Raw genomic sequence first — 16,856 nt, 5'->3', positions numbered from 1 at the left:
GTTGGGCACAGTGGAAAGGGCTAGCAGGAAAAATGGGGACTCTTGATGCCCAGGTGAGAGTGGCTATAGAGGACAGGGACCCTACATCACACCTGCACCAACTTTAAGTAGTTATAAAGCACCAGGCTGAACCCACTCCTGATGAAAGGATCGAAAAATCATTAGGTAAGAGAAGAAAAGGACACACAGCACATTTACATTAAGGCTAACTGCAAACGGGGAATAGTCTTAATTCTTATCTAGCATGTATCGCTTATTTTAAGAAAGATCAGGTGACCTGTCCTTGCATAAGTTCCTTAAGATGGTTACCCAGGAATAATGTGGGAATCATATCAACTAACAGAAGATAGTATAGTCTTAAGAATAAAAAAAGTACCTCTTTGTTTAGTGTTTGTTTCAAACTTGGCAACTTGAAGATGTGTAGACTTGAATTCCTACATGCTGATCAGGAAATTCTGGGAGTTGAAGTCCTCACATCTTCCACTTGCCAAGTATGAAAAACAATGGTTTCAGGAATGGTTTATAAAAGTCTGAAACTTGCCTTGTTGTAAAATAGAATATAATGGAATGGAAGGAGTGAGAATGGAATGGCATAGAGCTGGAAGGGACCTTGGAGGTCTTCTAGTCCAGCCCCCTACTCAAGCATGAGACCCTACCAGTTCAGACAAGTGGCTGTCCAGTCTCTTAAAACCTCCAGTGATACGCAACTTCTGAAGTTATTAAACTTCATAATTGCAAAACAACAGCAACCTATTCAAAATGAACGATCCCAAAACAGGTTTGGCGAATCTGCACCAGCCCAGACTAGTACAGCGGGTTAAAAACCGGGAGAGCCAGTCCCTTCCTCAGACCCCAAAAGCAATCAATGGCAAAATAAATAATAACAATAATCGTTCAAAAACTTCCTAAGAAAACTGCAGGGGCTCGTTCAGGCAGCCGCCAGGAATCGACCCTGACTCGTAGGTGCGCACACGTGCACGTACACACGGGTGTCATCCGCCTAGTGGGGTGAATCGAAAAGGCAGGACTTTCAGCTTCCACCATCCCCGGCCTATACGACCCAAAGATAAAAAAGACAGGTAAACCCCTCCCATGGTCGGGACTTCCCCGCCGTAAAAGCGGCCCTCCTCCCGTGGGAGAGCCGAGGAGAAGGCCGTTCTCCCCCGGCCTTTTGTGAGCTCAGCTCCGCCCACAGACGGCCCTCCTGTCCTGCCTCTCTGCCCTTCAGGTCACGGTGGGCCGCGGTCGGGAAAAGGAAGCGCGGCCGGCCCTGAGCACTTAGCGAAGCGGCCGGACCATGATGGGGGCCGCTCGTCGGCACGTGGTGTGCGCCATGTCGGGCGGGGTGGACAGCGCCGTGGCGGCTCTGCTGCTGAGGCGAAGAGGTGAGGCTTCCCCGGCGGAGAACGGGGGCGAGAGCAGCTGGCCCCATATATTATTATTATAATATTATTTATTATTACTTTCAATGTATATATATGTTATTATATAATATAATATTATATATTATATATATTCTTTCCCTCAGCAGAACTTCCGTTCCGGTATATGGAAACTACAACTCCCGGCATTCCCCTTGCGAAGGGCCTTTGAGAGGGGTCGTAGTTAGCATCAGGTGGGCGAAGACCTGAGGGAAGGGGTTGCTCTGCGGGGTTAAAACGCTCCTTTTGGGTCGGATTCCTGGAGGCTGTAGCAACAACAGCCATAGGGTCAGGGTCAGGGTTTTATATACATTTTACGCTGATAGAAACAAAGTTTATCCAATCAGAGACAAAGGTTTGTTATTAATGCGGGCAATGCCTCGCCCTTCCTTATCCATGGAGCATTCTTTGCCCGTGCTCTGTCTATACTTTGTCATTTTACACAGTCAGTATCCCTTGTGTGTTCGTGCTCCTGAGCAGCCCTCCCCCCTTACCTATGGAGCAGGATGTTCCTGGGAATTGTCTCCAAGGATGCGTCTAGCTCTGAAGCTAGAAAAGGATACAATTCTCTTACAGAGTGAATTCCTAACAAGTGATTTCCATTTTCCTTAGCAAAACCGTACAAGCAAATTCTTTTAACAGATGCAAAGAGCAAAGGTTATTGACTTGATTCATGTCAAAATGTCTTTTCAACATAATCAGTCTATTGGCCACCATACATACATACATAGGAGGATGAGGGGACTGGAGACTAAAACATACGACCTACAATCCAGCCCAAAATTTCTGTCACTAAGTGAGATGTGTTAACTGAGTTCTGCCCCATTGTACAACCTTTCTTGTCACAGTTGTTGTTAAGTGAATTGCCGCAGTTAAGTTAGTAACATGGTTGTTAAGTGAATCTGGCTTCTGTTGACTTTGCTTATCAGAAGGTCACAAAAGGGATCACATGACCTCCGGGACACTGCAACCGTCATAAATATGAGTCAGTTGCCAAGTGTCCAAATTTTGATCATGTGATCATAGGGATGCCGCAAGGGTCATAAGAGTAAAAAACCATAACAAGTCACTGTTTTCATTGCCATTGTAACTTTGAAAGGTCACTAAACAAACTGTTGTAAGTTGAGGACTACCTATATTCGAAATACTTTGTCCTGGTCTTCTTTCATAGCACATTTTAAGCTTCTCGGCCCTTCCTGCAACCCTAGACTCTCCTAGTAGTCTTCCATCCAAACATTTAGTCTGTCTGAGCCTGCTTAGCTTTTGCAGATCAACCAAGGTCATCTAGGACCTCCATATAGCTTGTCATCCGTTAAATGATGCCCGATTCTTAAAGATTGGCTTGCTCCTTGGGCATTCAGTGGGCACAACCTAGATCAGTGGTGGCTAACCTTTCCATTGTTGCGTGCTGAAAGTGCATGCCTGCACCCATAATGTAATGCGTGCGTGACCCTCCCGCGCCCCACCCTACTGCGCATGTGTGCGTGCTTCCCCCCGCACATGCAGAGCAGATACACGACGGCTGGTGGGAGGGCACATGCGCAGTGGATCAGCTCCGGGCAACGGCTTGCGTGCCGGCAGAAATGGATCTGCGTGTCACAGATTCGCCATCACGGATCTAGATCCTAGAGCAGTGTTGTTTTAGTCTTGTCAGCTTCAAGATGCTTGTACTTAAACTCCCAGAATTGCCCCAGCATATTGGCTGATGAATTCTGGGAGTTGAAATCCACACATCTTAAAAAATTGCCAAGTTTGAAACATTGCTATAAACCAACCCTTTTTTCTCAGCTTATCTTGTCTCTAGAGTGGCTGTTGTGAGGGGAAAAAGTGGAGAAAGGATTTGTTTATACTGTAGAAGAAAGACAAGAAATACAAAAAGGCATCTATAATATGTTTTTCTGACTTGTTATTCTGTGTTTCATATGTGTGCCAGTAGGGGTATACTCCCATATATATATATACTTCAGTTTGCAATTTTAAGTCTTATCTTCTTTTGGTTTTAGAAGGGGTTTTCTGTAGGGAACCCTGAAAAGTTGGGGTTATGTGAATTTTGTTTCATGCTAATGACCTAGCAGTACTTTTTTTTAAGTGAGCAAACTTTCTCAATGATATTCTTTAAGTGAACAGTTAGTTTTTTTAAAAAAAATCATTAAAATGATATTTACATGAATGAGTCATTTTAAATATTTCCAGCGTTGGGTATGGTTTTCAGGAATCAGTTTCACACACAAAGTGCTGCTGAGCATGCAGCTATTTTTAAGCATTTATTATTTTCAAACGTGTAAATAAAATTAAACCATTCTTAAAATATCTCAGCTATTCTATGTAGTATAATCCTGGGGAAAAGATGCGTTTGGTTTAAAAGAGTTGCGGACAGATACTGAGTGAGACCTACACTCAGACTTTGAAGGATATTTTTGCTAAGATCTTATTTAATTCTCTATTTTATATTTTAATAACGAAACTAAACATGAGCTAATCGATGTTTTCATGGGCAGTCTGTGACCAGAGATGAATATTGAGTCCATTAGTGCCTACGTATTTTGACACATCTAGCTAGAATGAAAATTTTCTACTTGTCATGGTGACACTTTACTATTCTGGGAATAGTATATTTTATAATAACACAGTAAGAGTTATCCAAAATTGGATAAAGTATAGGAGATACGAGTTTTTGCCATAGATGATTCAAACACGTTTTAAAAGTGAAAGATTTAACATTATTTGTAAGGATATCCACAGTATGTTCATTTTTCATGTACGGTATTGTCCTTTATATTTCTCATTTCTTTACTTTCCCCATTTGAGCAGGATATGATGTGACTGGGGTGTTCATGAACAACTGGGATTTGGTGGATGAAAAGGGAATTTGTCAAGGCAATCAAGATTGTGAAGATGCTTATAAAGTGTGTCAGATACTCAATATTCCATTTCGCCAAGTTTCCTATGTTAAAGAATATTGGAATGAAGTGTTTAGGTAAGAGAATTTTCATAAATCTTTTGCTGAAAGAAAGCTTTGTGAAAGCTGGGAAGATTAGCAAGAGAAACAAAGAGAATGGGTTTCCTATGGAGGCTTTGCACGCTTCCTTGACTAGTTCTTCTCTCCTCTGCTGCTGTTTATAATCTAGCAAAGCATCAATGCTCTATGCTTTGGTTATGAAAGTGTATATCAAGGGCCTTCAAACTTGGCAAGTTTCAGACTTGTGGACTCCCAGAATTCCTGAGCTAACATGACTGGAGGAGGAATTCTGGAAGTTGAAGTCCACAAGTCTTAAAGCTGTCAAGTTTGAAGACCCCTGGTGTACATGAAAAACGGCCCAATTTTAGAACATTCTGAAGTCTAATAAAACTCCTTTGCCTCTGGAAGCAAAAACAATCCACCATGGCCCAGAAGGAAGCTTATTTGAGAAGCTGCAAGTGATAAGCTGTGATGCAGACTTTCTTGAGTTGAATTTAACTTCTGATGACTACAATACTGGCACATGGTTTTCCTGGGGGTAATATGGAAGCTATTCAACATTTCCTATTTATGGTATACAGGTGGTCCTTGACTTACAACCATTCATTTAGTAGCGGTTTGAAGTTAAAACAGCACTGAAAAAAAATTATACCTGGTCCTCACACTTATGACAGCATCCACTTAGTCACATGATTAAAATTTGGGCACATGGAACTGCATATATTTGTGATGGTTGTAGCATCCCAGGGTCATTTGAAAAACACTGCTATAAACCAATCCCTTTTTTCAGCCGTGTCATCTCTAAATGATTAAAATAAGGTGCTTAATTACAAACTGAAACAACTTCAGTACAATCTGGTCAAAACAAAGAGATTTCTCAATTTTGATCAGCTTATTCTGATGAATTTGAAATGATTTATGTAAAATAATTGGGATTCTTGATGGAACAGTAAATATGCCGCTGCATTTCCCAAAACTCATTCAAATGTTTCTTTTTTCTTATCTACAGCTACCTTTTAAATGAATATGAAGTTGGACGGACACCTAATCCTGATATTATATGTAATAAAAATATCAAATTCAATTATTTCCTACACTATGCTATGAATAACATTGGTAAGTTCTATTTTCAAAATGAAAAATGAAGATCTAGAATAAATCTGAAAATCAGTCCCAATTTTGCATGCAATCTTTTTATAGCCTATCACGATCTGGCTTTTCAGATCAATCTTTGTCTTAATTGAAGGTGCAGTCTTACATTTCTGTATTCTGAGAAAGTATTACTGAATTCAGTGAAGTTTCCTCCTGACCAAAGTGATACAGTATAAAATGAGGAATATCATAAAAATCAAAAGTTGTGAAATATGTTAAAAGTCTTGCTAAAATAAAAGCATCCAATTTCCCTTTATTTTTTTATAAAACTATACCAGGAGCTGATGCAATAGCAACTGGACACTATGCAAGGACCTCCTTGGAAGATAATGAAGTTTTTCAACAAAAGTACAAACAAAAATCATCAGGACTTTTCAGAAATAGATTTGAAATAAGAAACAGTAAGTGTTCCATTCTTTAAATCCAGATTAGATATGTAGGTAGCATCAATGCTCAGTCATCCAGGTCATGGTTGTCCCAAAGGTGCTTTTTCAGGAGGCAACTGGATTGTCTTGTTTTGGTTTGAAGATGTTTCACTTCAAATACTAGAAGCTTCAAATGGATTTCCAGAAAAATGGCAGATTATAGGAACCATTTGCGCTTCAGTTTGAGATGCAGACAACACAGACTCCACAGACTCATCCCCAACGGCCTGCGCCTGCCTTCAACAGTGAAGGGACACAGGGCAGAAAATATCCTGCAGCCAAGAAGGCTCCACACCCATTTGCACTACGCAGGTGACCCTGAGGACACATACAAATCTCCGCCTCAGTGACCCTCTAAAAGGATGCAAATGACTGCTGCCTGCAAGGAATATAAATCCTCCCATTCCCCACCATCCAGTCAGAGCTGAAGAAGCTCCTTCGATGAGAAGAAAAAAAATTTATTCAAAGAAAAACAAGAAAGTCCAGTTGCCTCTTTTAAAAAAAAACACCTTTGAGTAGCATCAATTAATACAATGAAATGAATGGTTAGTAATAGTCACCTTGTCTGCAAAAGTCTTAGAATAAAGATTAAAATGAGAAAACAAGATGAAGAAGAACAGCTAATTGGTGTTACATTTTTGCAGAAAGAAAACTAGAAAAGCTGCTGCATTGGACTTAAAGTAGTATTATTTCATATCAAAGTATCATATAATATATTATCATCATCATATCAAAGATACCATATCAAGAGCCTTTTTATTGAATATTACTTGAAACAAAATCACATTTCTTATTTGTTACTCTTGGCATATAGAATTAATTGCATAGTATATTGGCTTCTTTTATGGTTTTCTGCCATGTTACCATTTTCTGTGATTTAAAGAATCAAACCAAATTTGATATGAATGCATAGTCACTAGAGAGAGAGAGAGAGAGAGAAAGAGAGACAGACAGACAGACAGACAGATACATTTGCTTTTTTCCCCCTTTTGCTATCTACAGTTCTATCTTTTCTCATCCTTTGCAGTAATAAGGGGTTTGAACCTCCCTTTCATTGATGTCAGTGGCCTCTCTCAATCCACTACCTCTTTTTGCGCATGCATTTCTCTCTTCATACTTCATGGTGTCCCCCTGAAGCACGGTCCATAGGTGGAGTGTAACAAAAATGTAACAAAATCCAAAACGTAAATAAATGTCCTTTAATGCCTCCAACTTGGCCCCACTGTTCAATAATTCTCAGTTGGGGATAAAACTTATTCAAAAATAGTCTTCAAAAGTAAACAATACAGTCCGAACTTAATGAGCAGATAGAGGTGAAATAAAAAACTAAAACAAACTACAATGAAGGAAATTCCACAATGGACCGGGATAAGTAATTACCAACATCAAGGAGATAACAAGGCACAGTTTGTTAGAGGGACGCCAACCAAGATAACTTCAGCCCAAAATAACACACGCTTTGCTTCTGGCAACACTGTGTTTTAACTGTCTCTCTTATATACTATTCTCCCCAGCTGCAACCAGTGAGGGGGATCATGGCCGTTTCCTCTCTCGCAAGCCAAGTTGTTGCCTTTTTGTTCCTCCCTGCATGTCCTAGGATGAAGAGAGGATAGTTCTGGTTCTTCCTCTGACTGCCCAGCCAGCCTCTTCTGTTCCCCAACCTCCAGAGCCACACCTCCACTCCCTGTCGGCTGTCTCTCCTCTCTCTCAGAATCCGATTCTAACAAGGGCATGACACATTGAGATGGGCAAGGGGACATTACAGCTGATAAAATTCAGTGTGGGCTCACTCTTTTCTAGACACCAAATAGAAGAACTGAAGGAAGTCTGTTACAGGGGTCGCCAACCTTTTGGACCTCAGGGACCACCAAACTCATAATTTTAGATCCCAGGGACCCCTAACTGGTTCTGTGGGTGTGGCCTAATTTGTGGGTGTAGTTTGGTGGTCATGTGACTGGCTGGGCATGGCTTGTATGTAAATATTATAAATATTTATATAAGTATTGATTTTTTTTTTAAAAAAGAGCAACTTTTACCCAAAATCAGGCAAAGCAGGCAGGCAGATTGAGTTGCTCGCAGAATCACAGATTCATTCAGAGATCTATCTATCTGCCATTGGCTAGTTCAGTCTGTCACATAAAATTTGCTTGCAAGCAAACTCATAAAATTAACTCACAACACACCATGTATGTAAATATTGAATTTTTTATATATAAAAAAGCAACTTTTATGCAAAATCAGGCAAAGCAGGAAGATTGAAGTGCTCACAGAATCATTCAGTGATCTATCTATCTGCCATCAGCTAACTCAGTTTCTCAAATTTGCTTGCCGTGAGTCTGCACTGAATTTGCTTGCAAGCAAACCTTCAGTCCTAAGGGAGGTTTGGCTGTGCTGAGCCAAAGATCTAAAGACTAGCTAGGAAGCAAGAAATCCAACCATTTCCTGCTAATCTAAATATCCCAGCACAGCAGAACAGATGATGGTCGGAAAAAGAAAAAATAGCAATTTAGCAGACAAATTTACCCGTAAGGAGTGAGTGGGCAGGGAGGATTCCCGCGGACCATGTGGATGGCGCAGCCTTGTTTTTCTGCGCAGCCTGGATTATTTGCTTTGTGGGGGTGAGATTTCTCTGCGGTCCACCAAAATTTTCTCATGGCCCACTGGTGGGCCGTGGCTCACCAGTTGGCAACCGCTGGTTTATTAGATAGGCTCAGTTACAGTGGCAGCGAGTATACCACTGAAAGACCAGGTTAGGAACAGATAATTATGGGGACTTTTTTTCCACGTGCCTGAACAAGGAAATAGCTTTCCCTACTAATTTCTCATCTTTCTCATTTTGACTGAAGGCCTAGTTTTTGGAATGTAACGCTGTAAACAAAGTACGTGAAAGAGAGAGGAATATAGGCATTCAGCCTTATTTTATCTTACTGTCTTTTCTCTCCTCCTCTTGCAGCTGTGAGACTTCTTCAGGGAGCTGATCACAATAAAGACCAAACGTTCTTCCTCAGCCAGATTCCTCAAAAAGCTTTGCAGAAAACCATTTTTCCTCTTGGAGACTTAACAAAAGACTTTGTGAAGAAGATAGCTGCAGAACATCAACTTTACCATGTGTTGAAAAAAAAAGAGGCATGGTAACATTTCCTACTCAAAGGACTCTATCGTTATAAGGGGAAAAAGAACAAACCATTATAATTTGGAGCAGTGTTTCTCGATCTGGCACGTGCGTTTCCCTCTTCATACTTCATAGTGTCCCCCTGAAGGCTGGCCCATATGAGGAAGACCTACTCTTCCATTAAGATGTGTGGACTACACCAAAAATTCCCCAGCCAACAATCACCCAAGTTTGAAAAACATTAGTTTTTGCAATCTGGAAATGACCAAAAGCTGTTCTTTCGACTGATCGTGTGTCTGGATAAAATTACCAATTGTGCCATTTTAGTGTTTTGATCATTTCTAAGTCAGGAATTAGTTCTATCTTTCATTGAAGCCAAGTAGGATAGCCTTCTTCTGAACACATATTTTTGTATGAGCTGTCGGCATTTCATATTGTTTATTTTTTCCTCTAAAGTTCAGTATATTTTCTTTAAGTTTATTAATGCTTCTAAATAGGTGGATTTGTAAGTGGGAATAGATAGATATAAAGAGCTGTTATTTGAATTTTCAAAAAAACCTAAAAGATGACCATGAATTGTGTTTTATTTTAGAGCATGGGCCTCTGTTTTGTTGGCAAAAGGGATTTTTCAGAGTTCCTTCTTGAGGTGAGAAATTACTGATTCACAATTTTTATGAACAAGTGTATGTTTTATTTGATTATTACTTTCAATGTGTATTACTTTTAAATGGGATTTAAATTGAGAGGATGTTTTTTTCCCCCTCGTAGTATCTGCAACCACGTCCTGGAAACTTTGTCTCCATTGAAGATGGCAAAGTTCTTGGAACACATAAAGGTGAGCAAGTGTTTTTTTTTTTAATTCAGTTCCTATTAAATGTTGTGAAATATAAAGATCTGTATATTTACCCCCTGCCGCTCCCCCCCCCCTGAATTTGGCAACATAAAACTCAGTACACCTTTAGTTTTCTTTAAACTATCCCATCGCCATGAGCCATGATGGCACAGTGGGTAGAATGCAGTACAGCAGGCTTACCTCTGCTGATTGCCAGCTGCCAGCAATTTGGCAGTTCAATTCCCACCAGGCTCAAGGTTGACTCAGCTTTCCATCCTTCCGAGGTGGGTAAAATGAGGACCCAGATTGTTGGGGGCAATAGGCTGACTCCGTAAACTGCTTAGAGAGGGCTGTAAAGCCCTGTGAAGTGGTATATAAGTATAAGTGCTATTGCTTTTGCTATCTGGCAATGGATTCTAATGAGCTCGGAACCCCAAACCCCTACAATATCCTCTGGTTAAAGACATCTGGCCGCAAAAGTTTCAAATTAGGTGGCAAGTTATTAAACATTGGGTTACTGTTTTTATTAGTTGACACTGTGTAAAGAAGTGGGATTTTATAAAGTGAACAAAATGTGGATCCTTTAATCTCCTTAAAAATAAACGGTAAAGCAGGCTAAACATAAACATACTTAAGAAAGGAATCTATTAGTGCTGAAAATTAGACCAGACTTGTAAGGGAAGAATAATGTTTTTTTCAGGGAGAGAGGAGGGGTAATAATTACGGGGCTTGGTCTGGGAGGTTTGAGAAGGCTGGTTTGCCTATGGAAAGGGATTCCATAGGATGACAGGGTAAGGGATTATAGGGTAAGGGTTGCAACAGCGCCATCAAAGACCTGTCGCTCTGTTGGAACGTTGGTTAGGTTGAGACTGTTAATGAGTTTAAATGACAACCATACATCCAGTAGTTATGTGTTTCCTTGCTGCATTTTGCCTCTTGACTAAACATTCTTCATCTTTTTCTTTCCCCTTTGTTTTCCACATATTTGTGGGTTATATTTTAAAATACGTGTTTTGCTTTTCTTAGGTTGCTTCTTATATACGTTTGGCCAGAAAGCCAAGCTAAGAAACTCCAGTCATGCATGGTTTGTTGTAGATAAAAACATCTCCTCTGGGGAAGTTTTTGTGGTAAGTTTGCTTGCATTTGGACCGTTTGTGATTGCGGCCTAAAAAGAATGTGGTTATTACTGGCCCAAGATTCTTGGCTTTTGCATACAAAAGGAAAACCATAGCTGTTAGTCAACCAGGTGTCGAGAAGTTTCATTACATCCTGTTCAAACTAGCTTTTGATCAACGGAAAATTGAAAAGGAGGTTGGCACAAAGTAATGCAATAAACGGCCAGGAGCAAAAGAAGCGATCAGACCGTTTAGCTTCACCTTGGAACAAGCAAACGCCTTCATCCTCAGTGTTTCATTTCATCTTAAGTCCGACCATCATCCTGTTCTATTGTTAGTGATGGCCACTGTCGCCGGCTGGAAGGGCTGACTTGTACAGCGCATGCGCTAGGGTCCTTCTGCTTCTCTCTCCCCTTATCAAAGGGAAACAGACGCCCATTTGTGAGGGTGGAAGCAGCTGTGAGATTTCGATCCCTGTATCATTACAAAAGTCACACAATGTGACCTCAGCACCGGGAGCGGCTGAGCAAGCAGCAGAACTTTGATGGACATGTTGAAGCTGTCCACTTGCTGCCTCTTACATCAGTATTTCCCTCTTTCCATGGATACACAAGTATCTAAGACGACACTGGACAGCCACTTGTCTGAAATGGTATAGAGTCCCCTGCGTGAGCAGGAGGGTGGGCTAGAATACCTTCAAGGTCCCTTCTAACTCTTGTTATTTTGTTATTTTCTGTTAAGTAGTCCTCATGTAGCAACTGCAATCATTTAGTGACTTTGCAGTTACACCAGTGATGAAACAGTAGCTTTTATGTCCAATTCTTGCATTTATGAGGATTGTAAGGCAACGAAGGGTTGAAGTAAAATTGTGGGTGTAGTCCTGTATCGCATAGTAACTGCTTCGCTTAACAGTGGAGTTGCCATTACTAATTGAGGTCGCTAGGTGAGTATTACCTATACCTAATAAGCTCCTTTAAGCCTGGATAAAATCCCTAAATTTATATGGGAAACAGTGCAGTGGTGGGATTCAAAATTTTTTTACTACCAGTTCGGTGGGTGTGGCTTGGTGGGCGTGACTTGATGTGCATGGCAGGGAAGGATACTGTAAAATCTCCATTCCCTCCCCACTCGTGGGGGAGGGTTACCACCGGTTCTCCGAACTACTCAAAATTTCCGCTACCGGTTCTCCAGAACTGATCAGAACCTGCTGAATCCCACCTCTGAAACAGTGGCTCCACTCTTGCGGCAGTGCTATTGTTCTTTCTTGGCCCTTCAAAGGATGACATTTTGGAGATATAGTGCTCAGTTAAGTTTAATATCTACCTAGGCAAAACATAATTTCTTCCTATTACTTCCGTAGCTTTAGCTAGACTAATTATGGTTAAAACAAACCATGGTTAAGTTCTAGGACCAAGACTTTCCTGTTTTTTTTTGCAGGAAACAAAACATTTCATAACAATTACACAGTGCAATGTTTCGTGATCTTGGCTACTTTAGATGCTTGGACTTCAATTCCCAGAATTGTGAGAGTTGAAGTTCATGTATCATAAAGTTGCTAAGATTGAGAAATACTGATCTAGTTTAACTGAATAAGCCTATTAGTATCAATAACTTACGGTATGATCCATGAGGGGTCATCACCCTGGGGCCTGTATGGCTATTGGAGACCCCTGCGACCACATTAGCAGCAGCTAACAGCATGATTGTTGAAAATTAGCAGACTGTTTCCCTCATTTTGGAAGGCGGAGCCCATATAAAAGTTTTCAGATAGTTTTAAGATGGTTCAAATAAAGAAAAAAAAATGCAGAGGAAAAAATAGAAATCCCAGCCAGCTGGTTCTATATGGTACTGTACTATAGGTTAAGTTTAGCATTGCCTTTTGGACAACGTTAAATAATATTATTACATTTGCCCGCCCCAGTGTTCCATCAACCCCGCCTGTGATATTTTCTCCCCTTTATAAAGCAAATAAAATGAAGGTTCTTCCCAGGCTGTTGAAAACAAATGCAGTAAAGATTGCATTCACCGTCATCATCCCTGTAATAGAAAGAGGACCTCATGGTTTGAGTTTTTACCCCCACTCTCAAAGCACAAGTTTTATTTTGCCTTCCAGTTTAACTTTCAATTTTCTTTTACTTGTTGCTAATTTTATCTATATGTAGTGCTGAGATGGTGAGCTGTAAATTAAATTATTATTATTATTTTTTGCATCCTTCCAAAGGCACCCAGCAGGGATCACCCTGCGCTTTATAGAGATCTTTTACGGACAAACAGAGTGCACTGGATTGCTGAGGAACCACCTGCCGAGCTCATTCGGAACAAAATGATGGAGTGTAATTTCCGCTTCCAACACTTGATGGCGCTAGGTGACTAGCCTTTGTTCATGGAAAGATCTTGGCGGCACAAATGGCACAGATAGGGCACTTATAGAAGGAATATTTATAGGATATTTATTGCTTATGTTTATAAAAAGAAACATATTCATTATTTGCTCAGATCACAAATAGCATCAGATGAGAATACAGGCTTTGAGGTTTTAATTTCTGGCTTCAATTGAGTTTTATGGGTTTGTAACGGGTAGGTTTAAATATTGAATTCTGTATTTTATTTTGGTGGTTTGATCGTTTAATTATGTGAGCCAGCCTAAGTCATTTAGACAGGCAATCAAATCAAATCCGTAATAGTCAATCACTTAACAGTTTTTTTTTTTTAATTTGTAGTACCTTGTACATTAACCCTAAATCAAGATGGATCAGTATGGCTGACTCTGGCTAAGCCGATAAGGGACCTTACAGCAGGGCAGGTATGTGCTGTGCCTTCTTCTCTGCGATTATCTTAAATTTTCTAATCATCCCAGGACATATTTCCCAGGAAATACACTCAGTTGCACTTTTGAACAGATAGATTGAATAGCAAAGTATGGAACAGATTTTGTCCACGCATTGTATAATTCAGGGATGTCAAATTCAATTTCATTGAGAGCCACATCAGGACTGTGGTTGACCTTGGGGGGAGGGGCGGGGGGGCGTGGCTAACTGGGTGGGCACAGCCAGCTTGATGCCACTCCCCAAACTGCTGGCAAGTTTCCTCTTTGCCCTGGGTAGACCAAGCCAAAGCCACACGGGCCCGATGTTCCCTCTTCGCGTTGGATAGACCGGGCTTGAAGCGACGTGGGCCAGTTCCTTACATTTTCCAGGACGGCCGCACGGGCCGGATCTGACCAATTGTGGGCCGGATTCAGCCCCTGGGTCTTGTGTTTGACACCCCGGGTATAACTGGACAAAAGAAGCAGTTTGTTCATACATATTATTGGTAGATTTATTAAACAATTACCTATGTGTGAGTAGAAAAACTCAGCGGGAATCTTGGTTCTATCTGTTGCTATTAACAGCTGAATGCTTGAACATGATCCAGCACGGCTGGCGTGATTCATAATAATTTCCCCTTGAGTTTTGTTTGATTCTCAGCACAGAGGGGAAGGTTTTATAAGCATCTATATTGCATTTGTCTGCTAGCCATGGTAATAATGGGGGAAATTAAGCTATATTTGAAGCCCTATAGGTATTTACTTGCAAGGAGGCCTCATTTATTCTCCATGTTGCTAATAATATTGAATGAAGTGTAGTAGAATACATTCTTATGTGCAGAAAATACCAAATACGATCTGTGGATCTCAGCAAAGGTGGAGGGAGGGCAAGCCTGCTCCGTTTGCACTTATCCTGGATAAGCTGGTCCACTTTTTCCCCCTGGTTAAGATGGTTCAGTAGTCTAACGTTCGGTTAGAAATGTTTCTCAATCTCAGCCATTTTAAGATAGGTGGATTTCAACTCCCAAAATTCCCCAACCAGCTGAAGCTGAAGCTGGCTAGAGAATTATGGGACTTGGAAGTCCACCCATCTTCTCAAGTTGTTGAGATTGAGAAAACACTTGAGAAAGCTCTTGGAGAATTTTGGAGGGAAAATCACACATCTTTACTTGGCTAAATACAGTGGAACTCTAGTCTTTCTCTGCCCATTTTGGCCTCCTCGCCACAGTTAACGCAGCAAAAAAATAGCAACTCTCATGGAAGGAGGAGAATGATAGCTTTCATAATTAGCAAAAAAAACATTCAGAGGGCTTGTTAAGCTGCAGGCTTTATCAAGTCCTGTCATGCAAGTTGACGTTGTGGAATAGATTCTGTAAATAACCCAGAGTCGGTGAAAAAGAGTAAGATGTAAGAGCTCTACCCACTTTGAAAAAAAAATAAAAATCTCAGCATTAAGAAGCCTCTGAATCACAGATTGCTTAAAACTGTGAGAAACTTTAAATTGTGCATATTTTTAACAAAGGAAATAATGCAGCTGGGAAAAGGGAAAGACTCCGCTGAATTCCTTAATTCAGCACATTAGTTATAAGACGTGTGAATATAACCTGTTGTGATTCACCTTTGATTGGTTTGTTAGATTATTATAATTAATTCATTACTTCAGAGTTCATTGGGAAGCTCTCCTTACCATGTGAACTGAAAAAAAAACTGTTTGAATGCAAGAATTATCTTAACGATGATTTACTTAGATGCTAGTTGTATTTACACCGCTAAGAAAGATCACCTAATAATTATGGTAATAATTCTACAAGCAATGAATTCACTCTCCCATTCTCTACATTATATGGGATGTTTAAAAGCTAGGTAGTCAGGTAATCTCCCCTCCGCCCCGCCCTCTTCTCAGTAGACAACCTCACGCTTCACGCAGTACACATTGTCGCTCTTCTGTCTTCCAGTTTGCTGTTTTCTACAAGGGAGAGGACTGCCTGGGCAGCGGCATGATTCTGCGACTGGGGCCTTCCGTCTTTACTTTGCAACAAGGCAAGAATAGGGAGGCTGCGGGTGTGAACATTCCAGCTGACGAGGTCACTGTACAGCCAACCAAATGACTTCTTGCTTTTTTTAAAATCAAGCAGAGATTTTTTTAAAAAAAACTAGTTAGTTAAAAGCCTTGGAATCATCATCGGATACACGAATGCCCACCTGGATATGTTTGGAATTTATCTGAAAAAAATAAAATAAAACAGTTGTGACATATGGAATGACTCTTCCCATCTCTTGAAACCCAGCCTTGTGCAGAAGTTAAACAGAAGGCAACAACACTCAAATAAGTGTGTATAGGATTGCAATGTAACTTATACTGATTGAAGAATCCTGTTAAGATCTTGTAAGTAAGTTTTCAGGAATGTGGAACAATAGATTATGGCTAAATCTACTGTTGTGTGATCACAATAGACTTCTTTATCTTCTTTCTCAATTTGGTTGCCCATCTTGTAAACTTTCAAACCAGAAAGCCATTAGCAAATTGGAAGGCAATGTTACAGCTCAAATAGGTAAGAGAATGGTGTGGGGTGTGTGAATCATGGGGACATCTAGAGATCTATTTTTTTTCTTTTCCTACTTGTTGAAAAATGAATGGAGCTTCTTAAGGAACTCATAACGAACTGTCCTACTATATGTTAATTGAAGTGCAACAACTAGGAAAATTTCTTGGCTCTTGAACGTGGTGGCAACTTCAGATAATATTTTGAAGAACCTTCTGATGTTTGTCTTTACCTATGAAAAAGCTGCTTTGTGTAATTTCTTCAGCTGTATTTGGGTATTCCAGTACCCAACACAATTAGAATTGTATTGGGAAGATGACTAGATCAGGCCCCACATTTTCTGTCCCTCTCATCTCTGTCATTCTCCACAAATTAGGGGCGAGAATCCTGCTTTCTACAAGCAGATTCCCCATCAGGTTTTAAGCCTGGGTTATACCTAAACAGCCAGAGTTTACTGCATGCCATTGAATATCATTGAAGAAAATGACACT

The 16,856-nt window shown here is 40.5% G+C and overlaps 1 protein-coding gene across 3 annotated transcripts; it reads left to right on the top strand.

Annotated features, from left to right (window-relative positions):
* Positions 1 to 1,010: 1,010 nt before the first annotated feature.
* TRMU (tRNA mitochondrial 2-thiouridylase) lies at positions 1,011 to 16,078 on the top strand. 3 transcript variants are annotated; one of them, XM_087934151.1, is made up of 12 exons: positions 1,131 to 1,385; positions 1,532 to 1,615; positions 4,233 to 4,398; positions 5,390 to 5,496; positions 5,811 to 5,933; positions 8,911 to 9,083; positions 9,662 to 9,715; positions 9,838 to 9,904; positions 10,928 to 11,028; positions 13,238 to 13,382; positions 13,737 to 13,819; positions 15,778 to 16,078. In XM_087934151.1, the coding sequence occupies exons 3-12, from the start codon at positions 4,256 to 4,258 to the stop codon at positions 15,928 to 15,930; spliced, it is 1,149 nt and encodes a 382-aa protein (XP_087790277.1). In that variant the 5' UTR covers positions 1,131 to 1,385; positions 1,532 to 1,615; positions 4,233 to 4,255; the 3' UTR covers positions 15,931 to 16,078. The 3 variants fall into 3 exon arrangements, with proteins under 3 accessions (XP_026558718.2, XP_087790277.1, XP_087790278.1); XM_026702933.2 differs by lacking the exon at positions 1,532 to 1,615 and having other exon boundaries at positions 1,011 to 1,385; XM_087934152.1 differs by lacking the exons at positions 1,532 to 1,615; positions 4,233 to 4,398 and having other exon boundaries at positions 1,138 to 1,385.
* Positions 16,079 to 16,856: the final 778 nt, after the last annotated feature.

Source organism: Pseudonaja textilis, chromosome 5 (genome assembly GCF_049901715.1).
Source record: "Pseudonaja textilis isolate UNSWEBS1 chromosome 5, rPseTex1.2, whole genome shotgun sequence".
In the NCBI taxonomy this organism is placed as follows: domain Eukaryota; kingdom Metazoa; phylum Chordata; class Lepidosauria; order Squamata; family Elapidae; genus Pseudonaja; species Pseudonaja textilis.
Note: the sequence above shows the minus strand (reverse complement) of the source record. Positions and strands in the feature narration are given on the sequence as shown.

What these genes read in the sequence shown, in the direction of transcription:
- TRMU (XM_026702933.2), top strand. Translation starts at nt 1,298, where the DNA reads ATGATGGGGGCCGCTCGTCGGCACGTGGTGTGCGCCATGTCGGGCGGG. An exon ending in TTTCAGAGTTCCTTCTTGAG is followed by an intron (nt 9,716 to 9,837) that starts GTGAGAAATTAC and finishes TCCCCCTCGTAG; the next exon opens with TATCTGCAACCACGTCCTGG. An exon ending in CCAACACTTGATGGCGCTAG is followed by an intron (nt 13,383 to 13,736) that starts GTGACTAGCCTT and finishes TTTAATTTGTAG; the next exon opens with TACCTTGTACATTAACCCTA.